Here is a 17,273-nt window from a genome sequence, read left to right on the forward strand (position 1 = left end):
TCAACAAGGAGCAGGGGAGGAGAGACCAGGCTGATTTCTGCCTTGTTGGGAACACCGTCATGGTGTCCGTAGATAGTCACTGGAGAAACATAAAAGATAAAAACCCAGGCTGTGCTCTCAACAAGGTAGAAGCTTCCCCATAAGCCCAAGTCTAGGCAGCTGCTTCCCTCCACAGGGATGGACCTGGCCTTGCCGGGAGGAACGCCCACACCAGGACCTCTGGAAGCAGTCCCAAGGGCTTCAGCTCACATTATGTTCTTTCCATTTGGTGATAAATTCCTAATGCTTTACCCCATTTGTCTAACTGAATGCAGAGAGCAAATGCCACGGTTGAAATGCTCTCCTTCATGAATCAGCTCCTTCCCCAGGGCATTTTAAGATTTAGGAGTTTCAGTTCCCCTAGGAGAAAGAAAAAAAAAAAAAAAAAAAAGCTGCTCTACACACGAAGAGACTTAATTCTAACACACTGCACAGTGAAACTACAGGCTTATAGGAAGAGCCTTCTGGGCCAGCAAGCATAGTCTTCCTTTCTATGCCGACAGCATGAAGGCAGCTGAATTATCAAATGACAACATCTTGAAAGCATCCTCCTTAATGCTGACAAAACAAAATCTTAGGAAACACCAGGGAGTGGTTATAAAGCACAAAGCAATTTCAAAACAAGAGTGATAAGAAAGGATGGCTAAGAGCCAAAGCTACCACTAAGACCCTGAACTTAGGGTTCCATTCAGATCTCTCGGAAGGCAGGAAGTCACAGCTGGACTTCCCCAGGATTTGGGACGATTCCCCAGCCAGGCAGACGCCCTGGGTCTGTACCTAAGGCAGAGTGCCTCCTCTTTTTTCCTCTCCCAGAACCACCCAAATACACAAGGTGAATGAACTTTTCTTTGTGATTCTTATTTTTCAAGTTCTTCAAGGGGAAAAAAATTCACAAAATACGTATCATAAGCATTTCCTTTAAACCATTTTCTGCCAGGTCTTTACTCCAGCTTGTGGGCTCTCCCTTGGTGGCAGAGCTCTGGGCTTGTCTGCCACTCACTAGATAAGGGCCAGACTCGGAGGGGTCACTGAATGGTGCCTTGACTTCAACTGAAGAACTCTAGACATACCAAACCAGACCAGAAAATAGCCTTTAATTTTACACGTACAAATGGTGCTGTAAATTTGTAACAGCGAAGAAAACTATATACAAACCAGTTTAAAAGGAAAAGTAAAAAACAATCCACAGTTGAGCAGTTGATGTGCAAATCATCCCAGGAATCCAACTTTCTGTCTCTTGGGTCCCAGGCTTTCTTCCTTGTGCAAAACACTCTGCAAAGAGGCATGCAGCACTTTGCCCACACGCTTGCCAGTCTGTGGAGAAGGGACAGGAGAGAGCACACGCCCGGTTGTAAGGCACACACACACTGACCAGAAAAGCTTCCCTTTCTGCCAGTTAGTCTTTCTGACATTGTACACATTTCATCTGCCTTAGAGGACTTTTATTTAATTAAAGCAAATTAAAACAAAAACAAACCACAAACCCCAACAACATAATAAATTTTGGAAAAATCGTATCAAAAGTAAATAAATAAATAAATAAATGAATAAAGACACCAGCCCCTACCAGGCAGCAAACAGGGAGCAGCAAAGCCTGCCCTGGCCATTAGTTCATGCTTCACAATCCTGCTGCCACTGCAACAAGAAACAAAGTTGTCAACCAAATCTGGGCTTGGGTACAGCCAGGTTGACACTGTACTATAGTGAGAAGGAATAGGGAGACCACAGGAAATCCAGAGTGTGTCTGGAGAAGAAACAGATAATGCCAAGGACATTTTAGTAAGCAGCTTCTCATTCACCTCCCACACAGCCTCTAAGCAGAACTGCTCAGGTATGACCATCCAGGTATCCCATAGCTGGATGGGATCTTTGGTGTTACTGCCATGCTGAGATGCTAAAGGCAGTGAAATGTTGGAATCAAAACACATCAAGAGGGACAACCCACAAAATAAATCAGTCCCTACACAGCAGACACGAGAGGTCCTAAAAAAAAAAAAAGCAAAACTCAGTATGACTGGGAGTGGTGACTCATGCTTGTAATCCCAGGACTTTTGGAGGCCAAGGCAAGAGGATTTTGCTTGAGGCCAGGAGATCAAGAACAGCCTGGGCAATAGAGTGAAACCCCATCTCTACAAAAAACTAAAAAATTAGCTGGGCATGGTGGCATGCGCCTGTAGTCCCAGTTACTCAGGGGGCTGAGATGGGAGGATTGCTTGAGCCCAGGAGGTCAGGGCTGCAGTGAGCTGTGACTGTGCCACTGTACTTCAGCCTAGATAACAGAGCAAGACCCTGTCTCAACAACAACAATCCCAATATAAAAAATAATTTTTTCTTTATGAAACTGTTATTTTATCTGTCTCTGGGTCCAAGAATCATTTTAAGAATACGAAGAACCAACAACAAATCTCTACCTTATCAAGTCTTTCACATTCCCATAGTGGTTTGGATTCAACTCTGCCACTGGTTCCATTCTCAACAATGCTGAGATAAAGACATCCATGCCTAAATCCCTGCCTCAATCTTTCCAGTTACAGGTGTATTCTCCCCAGAGTAATGACCTGTGTGTCTTCTCCCCCGGCCCCTAAATGTAACATGGGATGAGATCCCAAGTATGACTAAAACGCTTATGAAAAGAGGATTTCAATCTAAAAGGCTGGGAAGTCATCACCTCTATGAAATGCAAAGTCAGGGTTAAAGGTCAAAAAGGCCTTTGGGGGCCAGACACGGTGGCTCAAGCCTATAATCCCAACACTTTGGGAGACTGAGGCAGGCAGATCACGAGGTCAGGAATTCAAGACCAGCTTGGCAAACATAGTGAAACCCTGTCTCTACTAAAAATACAAAAAAAAATTAACTGGGAGTGGTGGCGGGCACCTGTAATCCCAGCTACTCCGGAGGCTGAGGCAGAATCACTTGAATCAGGGAGGCAGAGGTTGCAGTGAGCTGAGATCGCACCACTGCACTCCAGCCTGGACAATAGTGTGAGACTTCGTCTCAAAAAAAAAAGGCCTTTGGAAAGATTTTCCCATAACATTAGAAAAAGAAAAAAAAGTCTGAGTCTGTCAAATAGGGGTACTGATTATTCATATATATGAGGGTGGAGAGGGAGGACAAAAGGAGATGAGATGGACAGGATGCCAGGACTCGAGAGGGACTTGATGCCTCTGAATCCAGATACAAGAAAGCAACTGCAGAGGTTGGGGGTGGCAGCCTGCACAACCACCCGCAAGGCTCTCAGCTCCACCACTGAGTCATTTCCAGATTGCTGCATCCCTGTGTGAGATAAACAGTAAGACAGGGCCACAGAGCTACAGTCCCCTGTCCAGAGTTAGCAGACCTCATCCCCCAAACCTGAGGGGAGGACAAAGCTCAGCTCACTGAACAGAGCTCCAGTTCTGCCATCCAGGACAGCCAGGGCAGATCTGGTTTATAAGGCTGACATTGCACAGGGGCTGGGAGCAGTGGCTCTGGATGCACACAGTCTGGGTTTAAATCCTAGCTCCAGTATTTATGAGCAGGGAGGCCTGTAGGCAAGCTGCTTATCCTCTGTGTGCCTCAGTTTCCTCATCTGTAAAAATGAGGACAATAGTTACCTCACAGGTTGTTGAGGACTAAATGATGTATTTAAAGCAGTGAAAACAGTATCTGGCACATAGTACACACATAATAAACTTTAGCTATTTGTTTACTGTGCTTGTTGTTATTTAGAGAAATTCTCATAAACCCTCCTGGGAGGGGGAAGAGTACCTTCTAAAACAAGGTTTGACAGTCCCTTGTCTAGAGGCCTTTGGTAGTCTTTATGCAGCATTAAGTGTGCAGAAATCTGAACTCAGGGTGCTTCACGGAGCACAGAGAATAAGAGCTGCCGTTAGCTGAGAACTGATGACGTTATCAGACACTGTGACACGTGCTTCACCTCTACACCTCACATCACTCTAATAACCACCTCAGCAGTGTCTGAGGCAGATATTGCTATTATCAGTCCCACTTTGCAGATGAGGGGGACTATGGCCCAGAGCCAGGTTTGCAGCCAGGGCAGTACACCCTCACAGTCCATGGTTGGGAACTCCATGCTACATACAGTGTTCATTTTGGCCTTTTAAATTTTAAAGATGATGAAGAAAATAGATGTCATGTTCTTGGATTCTTCGGTAAGAAGTCATTGTTTCTAAACACAAAGGAAGAGTGCTTGCTATTAAGCAATGATCTCTGGGCATGTGTGGTGATATAGAGGTTACAAGAAAGTATGAATAATCAGATCCGGCTAACTCTGTTTCTGGAAGTTCAGTCAGTCAATCAGTCAGAAAGGTGAGGTGGATGTAGGGGAAGGAAGGTCTGGGAAACAGGTGAGCAGGACCCCTCTTCCTGCGGGGCTTCCAGGCCAGTGAGGCGACAGACATGTGGGGCAAACAGTACAGAAAACTGCGGAAGTGCCCTGATGGCTCTGCCAGTGATGGGGACAACCCACCCCCACTCCAGCGGGTCGAATTTCTCACCATCTCTGCTTGTCTCCATTTACACACTTCTAGAGCAGTAATGAATTTGGCAGACAGCCACACTTCAGCCCCTGCTTCCATCTTTACTCGCCCACTTCAAGGGACAGGAAGCAGTGAGCCAAGAATTCTATTCCTTCATCAAGTCACAAAGGCCTGCGATTTTGGAGTTACGAGTGGCTCTTTACATTATCAAAGTCCAACGGTCTTATTTAGACACACAGAAATGAGATGGGGGGACTTACTGAGGATAAGAAATGGTTACTAGTAGGCTCCTTACCTCCCAGTCCAGAGTATCCACCCCTGCAACCCCCTTGATTAGGTCAGCAGACCCCTGGCTCAAACCAGCTGTTCCCCAACCTCCAGGTTTGGGGTCAAGGCTGTGAATGGGGAGAATCCCCATGGTGTGACCAAGGGAGCAGGAAGCAGCAGGCACCTAAGCCACATCCCCGCACCTTCCTCAGAACCAGGGCCTCACCTCCATCATCTCGAAGATGCTCTCTGGGTCCAGGCTGCCCTTCCCCACTTTCCTCATGCACGTCACAACTCCCTTGCTGGTCACCGACACCAGCAAGCTGGCCAGTGAGCAGGCCTCCTCCTGAAGAGTAGCATCCACCACATGCCGATAGCCAATCTGCAAAGGCAGGGCGCACAGCACACAGTGGGTCACACAGGCCTCAGAGCCCCACCCTTCATGGCCTCGTGGTGGAAATATCTACACCAGGGAAAGTACCTGCACTGGTCGTTTCAGGTCTTATTTTAGATTGTGCTCATGAGGAAAATAGTTCAAGGAATGTTCAACAATTCTCACAGGCCACTGGGTGGGTGGTACAATAAAAACATGACATGGAAAAACAGGGCAAGGGGGTTTAAAACTAGAATTCAGAGACCATCCAAGGCAAAGGCCACCAGGGCTTTCCAACAGAGGGGCACAAGGGAGAAATTAATACACAAAGCCACATGGACGTTTCACTGATGGCAAGGGAAATCAAGAGGGTCCATGCTAAGGGACACACCCAAGAACAAGCCAAAGGCTGGGTGCAGTGGCTCATGCCTCCCAGCACCTTGGGAAGCTGAGGAAGATGGATTGCTTGAGCTCAGGAGTTTGAGACCAGCGTGGGTAACATGGGCAAGACCTCATCTCCACCAAAAATACAAAAAAAAGCCAGATGTGGTGGTGTGAGCCTGTGCTACCAGCTACTTGGGAGGCTGAGGTGGGAGGGTTGCTTGAGCTTGAGCCTGGGCGGGTGGGGGAGTTGCAGCAGAGGTTGCAGTGAGCCTAGATTGTGCTACTGCACTCCAGCCTGGGCGACAGAGCAAAATGCTGTTTCAAAACAAATAAACAAGAAAGAACAAGCTGGCTAGGTGCGGTGGCTCATGCCTGTAATCCTAGCACTCTGGGAGGCTGAGGTGGGCGGATCACCCAAGGTCAGGAGTTTGAGACCAGCCTGGTCAACATGGTGAAACACCGTCTCTACTAAAAATACAAAAATCAGCCGGGCATGATGGTGCATGCCTGTAATCCCAGTACTTGGGAGGCTGAGGCAGGAGAATTGCTTGAACCTAAGAGGCAGAGGTTACAGTGAACCGAGATCACACCACCGCACTCCAGCCTGGGTGTTGCAGCAAGACTGTCTCAGGAAAAAAAAAAGAAAAAAAGAAAGAAGCCAAGACCCAACATCCTGCTGTCTGAACACTTCACCACATTCTGTTCATGAAGTGATTTCAGTGGAATTAAACCTGACCTGTTTAGCTTTATTTTGAGATAATGAATCCTGAGTGGAATTAGCTACAATTCCAGCCAATAGCCAATACAAGCCTCTTTGCACAGCCTGGAGCAGCATTAGTTAAATGTCACATCAGCCTGATGTTCAGCTCCACTGCCCTCTATGTGAAAACCACTCCTGATACCCAAGACCTGCTCCAACCTCCCATTTCATAGAGGGGACAGTGTTCACCACCCTGCCACTACTCAACCACCCTAGACCCCATAGAGTTGAGGGAATTAAAGGACATGGTGCTTTAGTGAAGTGCATGGTATGCGGAAGGAGCTTAACAAACTCTGGCTACTATTACCACAAACACACTCATGGCTCCCAGGATCATGTTGTATCTTCCAATTAAAAAGAAAAGAAAGAGCTACTCATGGTAGTGGTTTCTAGTATAACCAAATTATTGGATTTGGGTAAAAGCTACTTTATATGGTATGTGATATTACAACTTCTTAACCTATTAAGTAACCTCAGCAGGTTGGGATTGGAGGAGACCCACACCCACAGGGAAGACAAAAAACATAAAACACAAGCTTATACCTTGCACAGAGTGACAATGCAGGGGACATTCTCCACACTTAGTCGTATGCAGTCATAAGGGTCATCAGACAATTCAATGTCCTTCGACCCCTCTTCATCCTCCAGAACTCGAACCCTTGGTATGCTGGAAGCAGAAGCACAATTAAAATTCCCACTTACTGGGAGGAGGAAAAATAACTTCTTTTTAAGATTGAGAATAGGAGTTGGAATCCCTTTGTCTCACAAGAGAAAGATACACTATGCCTATTCTTTATCATCCTCATCCCTGTCATCCCTGTCAAAAGCACACAGGAGGCACCACAGTGCAATAAGGAAAGGCATCTTTTAGAAAATGATGCTGGGTCAATCAGATATCCCAATGGAAAAAAATGAATCTCAATCCCTACCTCACACCACACACACAAAGCCATATGAAATAGACCATAGATATAAAAATGAAAGATAAGACAATAAAACTTTTAGAAAAAAACATCTACATGACCTTGGAGTAGACAACTATTTCTTGAACAGGATTGAGAAAGGGAAAAAAGTTATATATTCAATTATATATGTATATATATATTATATATATTTACATAATATATGTCATATTATATAAATATATATCATGAACTTCTTTATATCAGAAGACATCATTTAAAAACTAAAAATATAATCTGGATGGAGGAAATACTATCTGACAGATTACATAAAGAATTCCTATTTAAAAAGACAGCCCAATAGAAAAATGGGCAAAAGACTCAAACGTTAGAATATATTTGGATGCCTTCATAAAAGAGGCTGTCTGAGTAGCCAATAAACCAAGAAAAGGTGCTCAATTTAAATATCTATTAAAAATGCAAATTCAAACTACACTGTGATACCAATGCACACTCACCAAAATAACTATTTAAAAAAAAAAAAAGGCTGGGCACAGTGGCTCATGCCTGTAATCCCAGTACTTTGAGAGGCCAAGTCGGGAGAATCACCCAAGGTCAGGAATTCAAGACCAGCCTGGCCAAGATGGCAAAACCCCATCTCTACTAAAAATACAAAAATTAGCTGGGTATGGAGGCACATACCTGTAATCCCAGCTACTTGGGAGGCTGAGGTAAGAGAATCGCTTGAACCTGGGAGGGGGAGATTGCAGTGAGCTGAGATCACGCCACTGCAGTCCAGCCTGGGAGACAGAGTGAGACACCATCTCAAAAAAAAAAAAAAGCAAGGGTTGACAAAGATGTGAAACAACCCAGAACTCTTATATACACTGCTGGTAGAAGTGTTAACTGGTAAAACACTTTGTGAAACTGGCAGCATCTACAGTAACTAAAGATAGCCATACCCTATAACCCAGAACACTCCTCCCTAACAGAAATAGAGAAATATGTGCACCAAAGACATGCACAAAAATGTTCATGATGCCCATCCCTATTTGTAATAGCCTCAAACTGGAAACGAACCAGATGACCATCAACAGCAGACTGATAAACAACAGTAGACTGGACAGTAGAGTGGATAAACAGCAGACTGGACAAAGTCACACAGTGGAACACCATACAGCAAAAAGCAAGCTATGACTAAGGCAGCGACACAGATCTCTCAAAGCACAATGCTCAGTGAATGAGGCAGACACAAAACAGAACATAGTATATGATACCATTTATATCAAGTACAAAAGTAATCTATTCTTTTAAGATGCTGGTTATCATCAGTGAGTGTAATTGCACAGGGGTACAGAAGGTGTAGGATGCTTCTGGGGTGCTGGCAACATTCTGTTTCTTTAGCTGGGTACTGAAAAACACATTTAACCTATAAAGTCAATTCACTCCAGGCTAGGGTGGAGGAGCCAGGAAGGAAGAGGTGGTCCATCCAGCTCCTGCAATGGAAACAGCATTGGTACTTTTCCCAGTTCCTCTAACAAAAGCCCCCCATGATTGAGCCCTGCTGGCCATCCATACAAAAGGCAGCATCTATATCATATCAGGGGAGCTTCAGCCAGAGAATGTCCACAAGAGCCAAGGAGTTCTGTAAGGGTCTTCCCCAGTTGGAGCCTTCCCATCAGGGGAAGTTCTTAAATACTAAGTAATATCCTATTTGAACAAGTCAGTCAACCATTTACACACACACACACACACACAACACACACAGTATCTCCCAATTTCCCAACCCTTTGGCTACAACATGACTAGGCAGAAGGGCTAAAGAATACCCTCAGGTGGCCTTTACCCTTCTAAAGGATCCTGAATATGCCAACAGTCTCTCCACATACCGGGGGACTCGATGCCTTAGAGTCCCCATTCCTTGCTGCCTGCAAGGCTGTTCTTGGTCTGAGGATGAGACTATGGCTGTGCCCATGACAGGTGTCCTCCCCGACCTGAGCAGCTGGGTTAACCTTTCTGGTATACAGTTTGCCCAGTACCTCCCCCACAGCTAAACAGCTTTGTGTGATTCCCAATCTCTCTTTTTGCCTGGGTGCCTCCAGTAACCAGCTGGCAGATGGGGAGTCATTTCTGAGGCTCGAGATACATCAGATGACAACTTCCTTTCTTTTCCCCAACAGGGCCCGAGCACCAGCCACTGTTGTGGGATCTGGCACGCAAGCTCCCACAGTGGCCAAGAGTGCCAGGCTCATATTTCAAATAGTCTCAACAAGGAGCCTAGTGGCACAACTAGGGGTGGGGGACTCTACAGCTTTCATTTTCAACAAATACTCCAGCCTGCAATTTTTGTCTACTCTAAATTACACAGGGAGTCTAAACTCATCATAGAAAAGCTCTAAAAAACAGATAAATGTTAAGTTGGCCAAAATATGAGCACTGAAAAATAATTACAATGACCACTTGGGGGTACATATTTATTTCCAGATATATTAAATATAAGAACTACCAAAGTAAAATAGAACAAACAAACAAAAACCAGGATGAGGGGATGGCATTTAGTGAGTGATTTTCCATATTAACATGCCTTTAAATATGCTGCTGTGTGGACTTCAATCCCCTACATTGTGAAACTCAGGTTGTTTCCAGTTTCTTACCATTACAAAGCAGCTGTGATGAACATCCTAGGATAAACATCTTTGCTCATTTATTCAATTATGTCCTTAGGTTATATCCCTAGAAGTTTCTAATCCTCATTTTTTAATAGGATCGTTACCTTAACGCAGGCTCTCTCATAGGATGAATGCCCTATCCCACATATTTACTCATAAATGCTGCAAATTTTCCTCAAAGTACTTGGAGCATAGAAGGGGGAATGGTTAATAATCAGTCAGGATAAATGTCAACTCCAAAAAAGCGTAGCGACTTGTCCCTTCTACACAACCTGTTTGGAAAGATGAACCACGTGGAACAGCCATTTCCTCTTCTTAAGCCAAAGGGAAGGCTGTTACCCTGCTTTTAGAACATATATGTGTACAATCAAGCAATATGCAAGCACTTACTATGTTTCAGGCACCGTTCATGGTGCTAGGAATATAGGCAAGTACAAAACAGGAAAATCCTTGCCCCCATAGAGTTCACCCAGTAATAGCATTTGGATAGTTGGCCTGTAGGTGGCATCTACTCTTTTTGGCTTCTCTGTAGTTTTCTAATATTTTTCTAAATGGTAGGTGTCTATAAAAATAACAATACAAAAAATAAATACAGAATATATGTATATATGCAGTTTTAAGTTACGAAATCTATCTTTTCTGGAGTTTAACGTTAGATGTCACCATTTTCAATGTTAAAACCTGCTGTTATCTTCACATATGAGCTACAATAGAAATTTCCTCAGTGTTCCATTACAGTGTCACAAACCTGGTTCTCCACAGGTTTGCAGAGCTATTTCCAGGAAGACTTACCTTGTATTGAAGAGAGCAGCCTTTACAGCAATGGAAATGGCATCAAACAAATTCCCACCACATTCCAGCAGCTAAGGGAGACAGGAATTGAAAAAGGAAAAAAAACAAGCATCATTTATTATTTTAAGTATTGCCCCAGTTAAAGGACACTGCTTTTTTTTTTTCCCAAGACAGAGTCTCACTCTGCCACCCAGGCTGGAGTGCAGTGGTGCAATCTTGGCTAACTGCAACCTCTGCCTCCCAGGTTCAAGCAATTCTCCTGCCTCAGCCTCCTGAATAGCTCGGATTACAGGTGTGCGCCACCACTCTCAGTTAATTTTTGTATTTTTAGGGTTTCATCATGTTGGCCAGGCCGGTCTTGAACTCCTGACCTCAAGTGATCTGCCTGCCTCAGCCTCCCAAAGTGCTGGGGTATAGGCATGAGCCACCACACCTGGCCAGGACACTGATTTTTTTTTTCTTTCCCAAATCTATTCTGTGGTCAAGGACACTGATTTTTAAGAAATGCTGACTGTGTGTTTATAAAATAAAGATAACATGTGGCTGCTCTCCTGGCTAGCCATGCAATGACTGCAACTCACTGACACAGTCCTTCACCCTAATTACAAGCACTGCCTTGTAATGGCTGTGCTTATGTGGCCCGTGCACACAAGGTCACAGTTGACCAGGGCTGTGGTACCAACACTCAAAGGCCATGGCTTGTGGTGGGCTCCTCTCATAGGCACTTCAGGCAGTCGGGGCTGCCCTGAAGGTGGGACTGATCACCTTTATTTTGTCCCAGAGAGCTCCCAATTGTACTCCAAGTGTCACTCCAATATATGCTAACACATGCCTGGCCTCCAAACAAGGAGAAAACAGTGACTACTGATGTTGCAGCTGCTACTAGGTTCACATTCACTACTGTAATTACCTCTCGTACGTAATGATCAATGTATACCTGATGCTCAGACATGAAATACTACATGCTTTACATTACTTATAATGAAGACTAAGGTCTCTCAGACAAGCTTCCACCCATGAGCGAAAGCGTTGAGTGCACTTATGTGTGCTCATCTAGCAGGGAAAATTAGAGCACATTTAACTGGAAGGTGGCATATCCTTCTGTCCTCATTTCGGCCTGAGGTTATGGAATAAAGCCGACTGGGCTGCTCCAAATAAGAAAGGTGAGAAGTCACACATAGAAAGAAAAGTCATGTATTTCTGTTTTTGTTTAGAGTCTATCTCCTCTTCAGTTGAACTGTGAACTCCTAAAGGCTGGGACTCTGTAGTTTTGTTCATCCTTTTATCCCCAGAGCCCAACAGAAGGGCTGTTATGAAGAATGTTGGTGATTATTTGTGAGAGAACCCATCAAAAGACAGCCTTGTGACCAATCACCCCACCAAACGTCAGCTGTGTGTTGTTAGTGCAACAAAGTTCTAACAGTTATCCCTCTTGGAGTAAAAACTGATGCCATCAGAGAACTATAAAGAGCAAAGCAAAGTGAAATTTCCGTGAAGTTAAATTTTCACTCTCATAAAATAACCAAACTCGGGAAAAAAACAATACTGGAAACAGGTGGGTTATCTGACTGTAACAGGTTTAAAGTAAATATGTATAAAAACATGGCAGGGTGCCCAGCAAATATCTGTTTGAACATGGGCTCTATCTGAGGACTACCCAGACCAGCTGGCAAAAAGAAAATAGGAGATTTATTTTCCACTATCTTGCTTCAAGCATTGCTTCACAGATTTCCACCACCTTGCTTCAAACATGGACTCAATCTACTCAGTATATCACCCGTCCACTGATGAAATTATGTGAATGCCAAAAATGGATCGGCCTCATTAATATCATTTTCAAAAACGCTTTTCTAATTCATTAAAAACTTTTCTGAAGACAATTTTTTTTTTAAAGATGGAGTCTCACTCTGTTGCCCAGGATGGAGCGCAGTGGCACCATCTTGGCTCACTGCAACCTCCGCCTCCCAGGTTCAAGCAATTCTCTTGCCTCAGTCTCCCCAGTAGCTGGGATTACAGGTGTGCGCCACCATGCCCAGCTAATTTTTGTATTTTTAGTAGAGACAGGGTTTCACCCTGTTGTCCAGGCTGGTCTCGAACTCCTGACCTCAGGTGATTCATCTGCCTTGGCATCCCAAAGTGCTGGGAATACAGGCGTAAGCCACTGCACCTGGTCAGAAAATGACAACATTTTCAAAGTTCACGTCTTCTTCCAAAATAAGCAAAACCCTTTAAAAAATATTTCAGAAGAAATCCAAATGCCAGGAGTCTTAAAAATAAAGGTTTACAGATGACAGGGACACAGTGCACATTCCCCTGGATACTCCTGTGCACCATGTATCCCCTGCTCACTGAAGAGGGCTGCTTCTGAGCTGAGATAATGTCCCAATATTCATCAGTTTTGTAAAAGCCTTCCCTAATAGAACAGACTTCTGTTGCTTTGACTTTAACTGACTGAATCAAAAGCACATCAGACTCCATCACTGGGCCATCCTACAAAACTACAAGTGTGCATGAATACTGAGGATGAACACAAGGATTACAAAAGGACAAATGCAGTGCGCCACAACACTTGTGTCTTAACTTTCTCTAGTGGAGAAGGGGAGGGGACATAATGTTCTTCAGACACAGGATGGAACCTGAGAGTTCATGTCATGGAGCTGCACCTCCCTGGGCAACTATGAAGCCTGCCTCTACCATCCTCAGTAAGGACTACAGGCTGCCAGTTCCCACCTCCTCAAAACCAAGACCTGAAAAATTGCCTGCTTAGTAGGAATCACACTACAAGGTGCATCACAGTTATGAGAGACAGAAAAAGCAAATAGATTTGTAATTTCATTATTTTTACCTATTAGTGGTAGCACTGCAACAGTAACCTGCTAGATAATGGTTACCACTGCTACCTTTTGACTATGCTCCATCCAGTATCAAATTAATTAAAAAATATCTAGAAAGCTCCACCCTGTTTCAGTAGAGCCAACATGCAGAGCCAGGCTGTTTCTTTTCATGAAGTTCACTGTCTGTTCACAGATCTCTTTTGTCTGCACATTTATTAAAGAATCTATTTGGCCAATAGCTTAGCTTTGTGTCCTTAATCTGAAGTGGAAGATGTAGTTGCTAATCTCAAGGTTCACGAAATTTAACAATAAGGAATAAAACAGACCCAACAAGATCCTGTATATAAAAAAGCAACCAACTGCTACAGGATTACACAAAAGCAAAATTAAGGCCAGGCACGGTGGCTCGCACCTGTAATCCCAGCACTTTGGGAGGCCGAGGCAGGTGGATCACTTGAGGTCAGGAGTTCCAGGCAAGCCTGGCTAACACAATGAAACCCCATCTCTACTAATAATACAAAAATGAGCCAGGCGTGGTGACATGTGCCTGTAGTCCCAGCTACTCAGGAGGCTGAGACATGAGAATCGATGGAACCTGGGAAGCAGAGGTTGCAGTGAGCTGAGATCACACCACTGCACTCCAGCCTGGGTGACAGAGCGAGACTCATCTCAAAAAACCCAAAATTAATTAGAGCTACACAGAGAAGTTACTATCGAGTGCCAAAACATGGGTAGAGGAGTATTTGGGAGGCAAAGTACAAGGGAGGAAATGGAGGGCTGGACTCAAAAGACTCCCAGGGGAGTAGACTCCATGTGGGAGGAGGCAGGGCCTCTGGGACCTCACCCAGGAAACTAGGGGCAGGCAGGCTCTGAGGTGTTTAAAAGAAATGATGGCATAGTAAAGTCACACCAGGTGTTCATATCATACAGACCTGGCTTTAAGACTCAACAGCATTACTCACAAGCTGAGACCTCTTGGACTAGTTACTTAACCTCTCTCTGTCTTAGTTTCCTCACTTATAAATGGGAAATATAACAGTGTCCATTTGCAACAGGTTTATAAGGTTTAAATGAAAATGCATGTAAAGAGCTTATCATCCTTTCACACAGAATGTACCACCTATTTAAATTCTGCCCATTAACTCTGTCTGGCACCATCCAGAGACCATCTCTTGTTTATTCTTCCCAGACAACTTTTATGGGCAATTTTAGGTGCTACCATGATATGACTATAATTTTATTATAGAATGGCATTACATATATGCTGCTTACATCTATGTTGTATTTAACTTTTTAAAAAATTATTATAGGAGACCATCTTTTCCCAACAAATCTCACCCTGTAAGCTGAAAGCATCCACCTGAAGAGGAAAAAGGCACTGGAAGGAAAGTAGGCCAACCAGTCTTTCCAACAAAGGTAGAATGTGGCCAGTACAGCAGGGTGATACTCACTAGCACATCCACATAGAGAACCCAGCAGTGCTCCCGAGGACTAATGCAGAGGGTCTTCAAGTCGACACTGCTTTTATTGTTAAATATCCGATAGAGGGTGTTAGCGATCTCGGTGCCAAGGTCATCACCTCCTCTACCTTCAAATTCAGGGGTAGCATTGGCTGAACTATACAAAACAGGAACAAAAAAACTGGGTGAGTCTTTCCAAGTGCAAAAAGCAAGGAGACAAGGCTTTATTCCAGTTTCCCTGCAGAATTCTGGAAGAGCCAGCTGCTCAACAGAAAGTCACTGGGATGAGGAAAGGATGGCATCTACCACTTTTCTTGACTCCAGACACATGTAATGAACCAGACCAGCACTGTGACCTGGATTTGTCAGCATGTGTTATGGGATTTCCCAATAGCTTCTAACAGAAGCCATCTTCAGTCAAAGAGAAACAGGAGAGAGATGGTAATGTGAACCTCAGCCGATAATAATTAACTCTCTTATCTTCAGAGTATAATAAATACTCTTGTCTGGCAGGCCCAGGAAACTGAGAGGCCTAGGGAATGAAGCAGTCTGGGTTACAGAGGGGTTTCGTCATATACACCACCTCTAGTTTCACAGCTTTAGAATACACTATGATACTCTCAATATAAAAACTACAATGTAAGTACAATAACCTTTCTGGAATGACTTAAAAGACATGTATGATAGTCAGAAACTTTAGATATCACTGTACTGAAGAGAAGGAAAATGAAAGAAAGCAAGGGAAAGACTGTTGGCTCGTAAGTAGTAGGTTACCTCCTTCATTTGATATTTTTCAAGAGGAAAACTTGTTTTTCCCTTTTTGGCTTCTTGATATTTACGCCCAGTAACCTCAACAAAACTAACAGGATTCAACATTAGCCACCATAAAAACACTGCAGTGTTTAACAGGACATTTCCGAGGGTTTTGGCTTAATACAAACAAACCCTTAATGTGTATGTGAGGTAAGTAAACATTATAGTAATCATTTTACTGTAACAATAAAGGACTAGAAAGGTAAGAAGCCGGTGGTTTCAGCACAGACTCTGTAAAACCACATATTAAAGCCTTCTGACCCCTCGCCCATCTGGAAGGTACCCAGCCCTGCACCAGCTACCAGAGACCTAGAGACTAAGTGAGGCGGACGCCCGCCCAAAGCCAGGGGTTCCAGTGAGGGAGGGCAGTTTCACAATAGGGAGCAAACAGTGAGGTGGAAGGCGGAGGGAGGAACAAGAGTGTCAATTAGCGTTCAGGTTTAAAGGAGACCTCAAACGTGGGATGAGTAGAGCTGGTCAGGCCAGAGAGGCAGGAAGATTACAGGCAAAGCAAAACCTGTGTGAAGGCCCATGGCAGTGCCCACCCAATTTGTATAACACTAAAAGAAATCTCACTTAGTAATATAGGTGGAAGAATTAATCTTAAAATAATCAGACTACATCGTTACATAAAATTTTGCCTCTCTAATTATATATTCTTCCTTTGCCACTGTGAGCCAGCAGAATCCCCTTTAAGTCCCCAAGAGAGACTTCATTACTGCCATAGCAACCTTGTTGTTCCCCGCCTTTGCTGGACTCCGGCATCGAGCCAAGAAAAGCAGCTCGTTTATGGTGAAATAATCAAGTCACTAGGGACCAAGTTTTTACTTTGCACAGCCAGCAAAACATAACCTGTTTCTAATTTAAACACTAAGCAATCAGTATTAAGTCCCTGTTTTAAGTGCTTAAAAATAATCTACAGAGATTTCTGTGTACACAAATCCAGTCAGAGATGCTTACGCTCAAAATGTTTCTCTTTCCCTGAATGTAGTGGGCACATCCTCCTGGGTATGACTAATTTCTTTGGGATTAATGCACTAACTCTTCTACAGCCTTAGGGGACAATTTATAGAGCTTCCCAGGTCCAACTGTCTAAATTAATCTACCTATAAAACCATGCCCCTGGCCGGGCACGGTGGCTCGCGCCTGTAATCCCAGCACTTTGGGAGGCCAAGGCAGGCAGACCACCTGAGGTCGGGGGTTTGAGACCAGCCAGACCAACATGGAGAAACCCTGTCTCTACTAATAATAGAAAAATTATCTGGGCGTGGTGGCGCATGCCTGTAATCCCAGCTACTCGAGAGGCTAAAGCACAAGAATCACTTGAACCTGAGGCAGAGGTTGCGGTAAGCTGAGATGGTGCCATTGCGCTCCAGCCTGGTCAACAAGATAAAATTCTGTCTCAAAAAACAACAACAACAACAAACTCATGCCCCATTGGTTTTCTTGGACACTGGGTTAAAGTGGAAATTTACCTTTTTTTTTTTTTTTTTTTTTTTTGA

At 44.1% G+C, this 17,273-nt stretch overlaps 1 protein-coding gene across 2 annotated transcripts in view; it reads right to left on the bottom strand.

Moving 5' to 3' along the window:
- Nucleotides 1–1,110: 1,110 nt before the first annotated feature.
- The window catches only part of EXOSC7 (exosome component 7), a 34,901-nt gene continuing 18,738 nt past the window's right edge, over nucleotides 1,111–17,273 (bottom strand). Inside the window, exons 4-9 of one of the 2 annotated variants that reach the window (XM_023231704.2) lie at nucleotides 14,950–15,115; nucleotides 10,665–10,735; nucleotides 6,845–6,968; nucleotides 5,011–5,166; nucleotides 1,607–1,674; nucleotides 1,221–1,353 (exon numbers count right to left, since the gene is read on the bottom strand). In XM_023231704.2, the coding sequence (XP_023087472.1) occupies nucleotides 1,651–1,674; nucleotides 5,011–5,166; nucleotides 6,845–6,968; nucleotides 10,665–10,735; nucleotides 14,950–15,115 (541 nt within the window). In that variant the 3' untranslated portion in view covers nucleotides 1,221–1,353; nucleotides 1,607–1,650. Of the gene's footprint in view, nucleotides 1,354–1,606; nucleotides 1,675–5,010; nucleotides 5,167–6,844; nucleotides 6,969–10,664; nucleotides 10,736–14,949; nucleotides 15,116–17,273 lie in introns of both variants that reach the window. The other variant, XM_023231703.1, reaches the window with a different exon arrangement.

This window comes from Piliocolobus tephrosceles, chromosome 2 (assembly GCF_002776525.5).
Source record: "Piliocolobus tephrosceles isolate RC106 chromosome 2, ASM277652v3, whole genome shotgun sequence".
NCBI lineage: Eukaryota > Metazoa > Chordata > Mammalia > Primates > Cercopithecidae > Piliocolobus > Piliocolobus tephrosceles.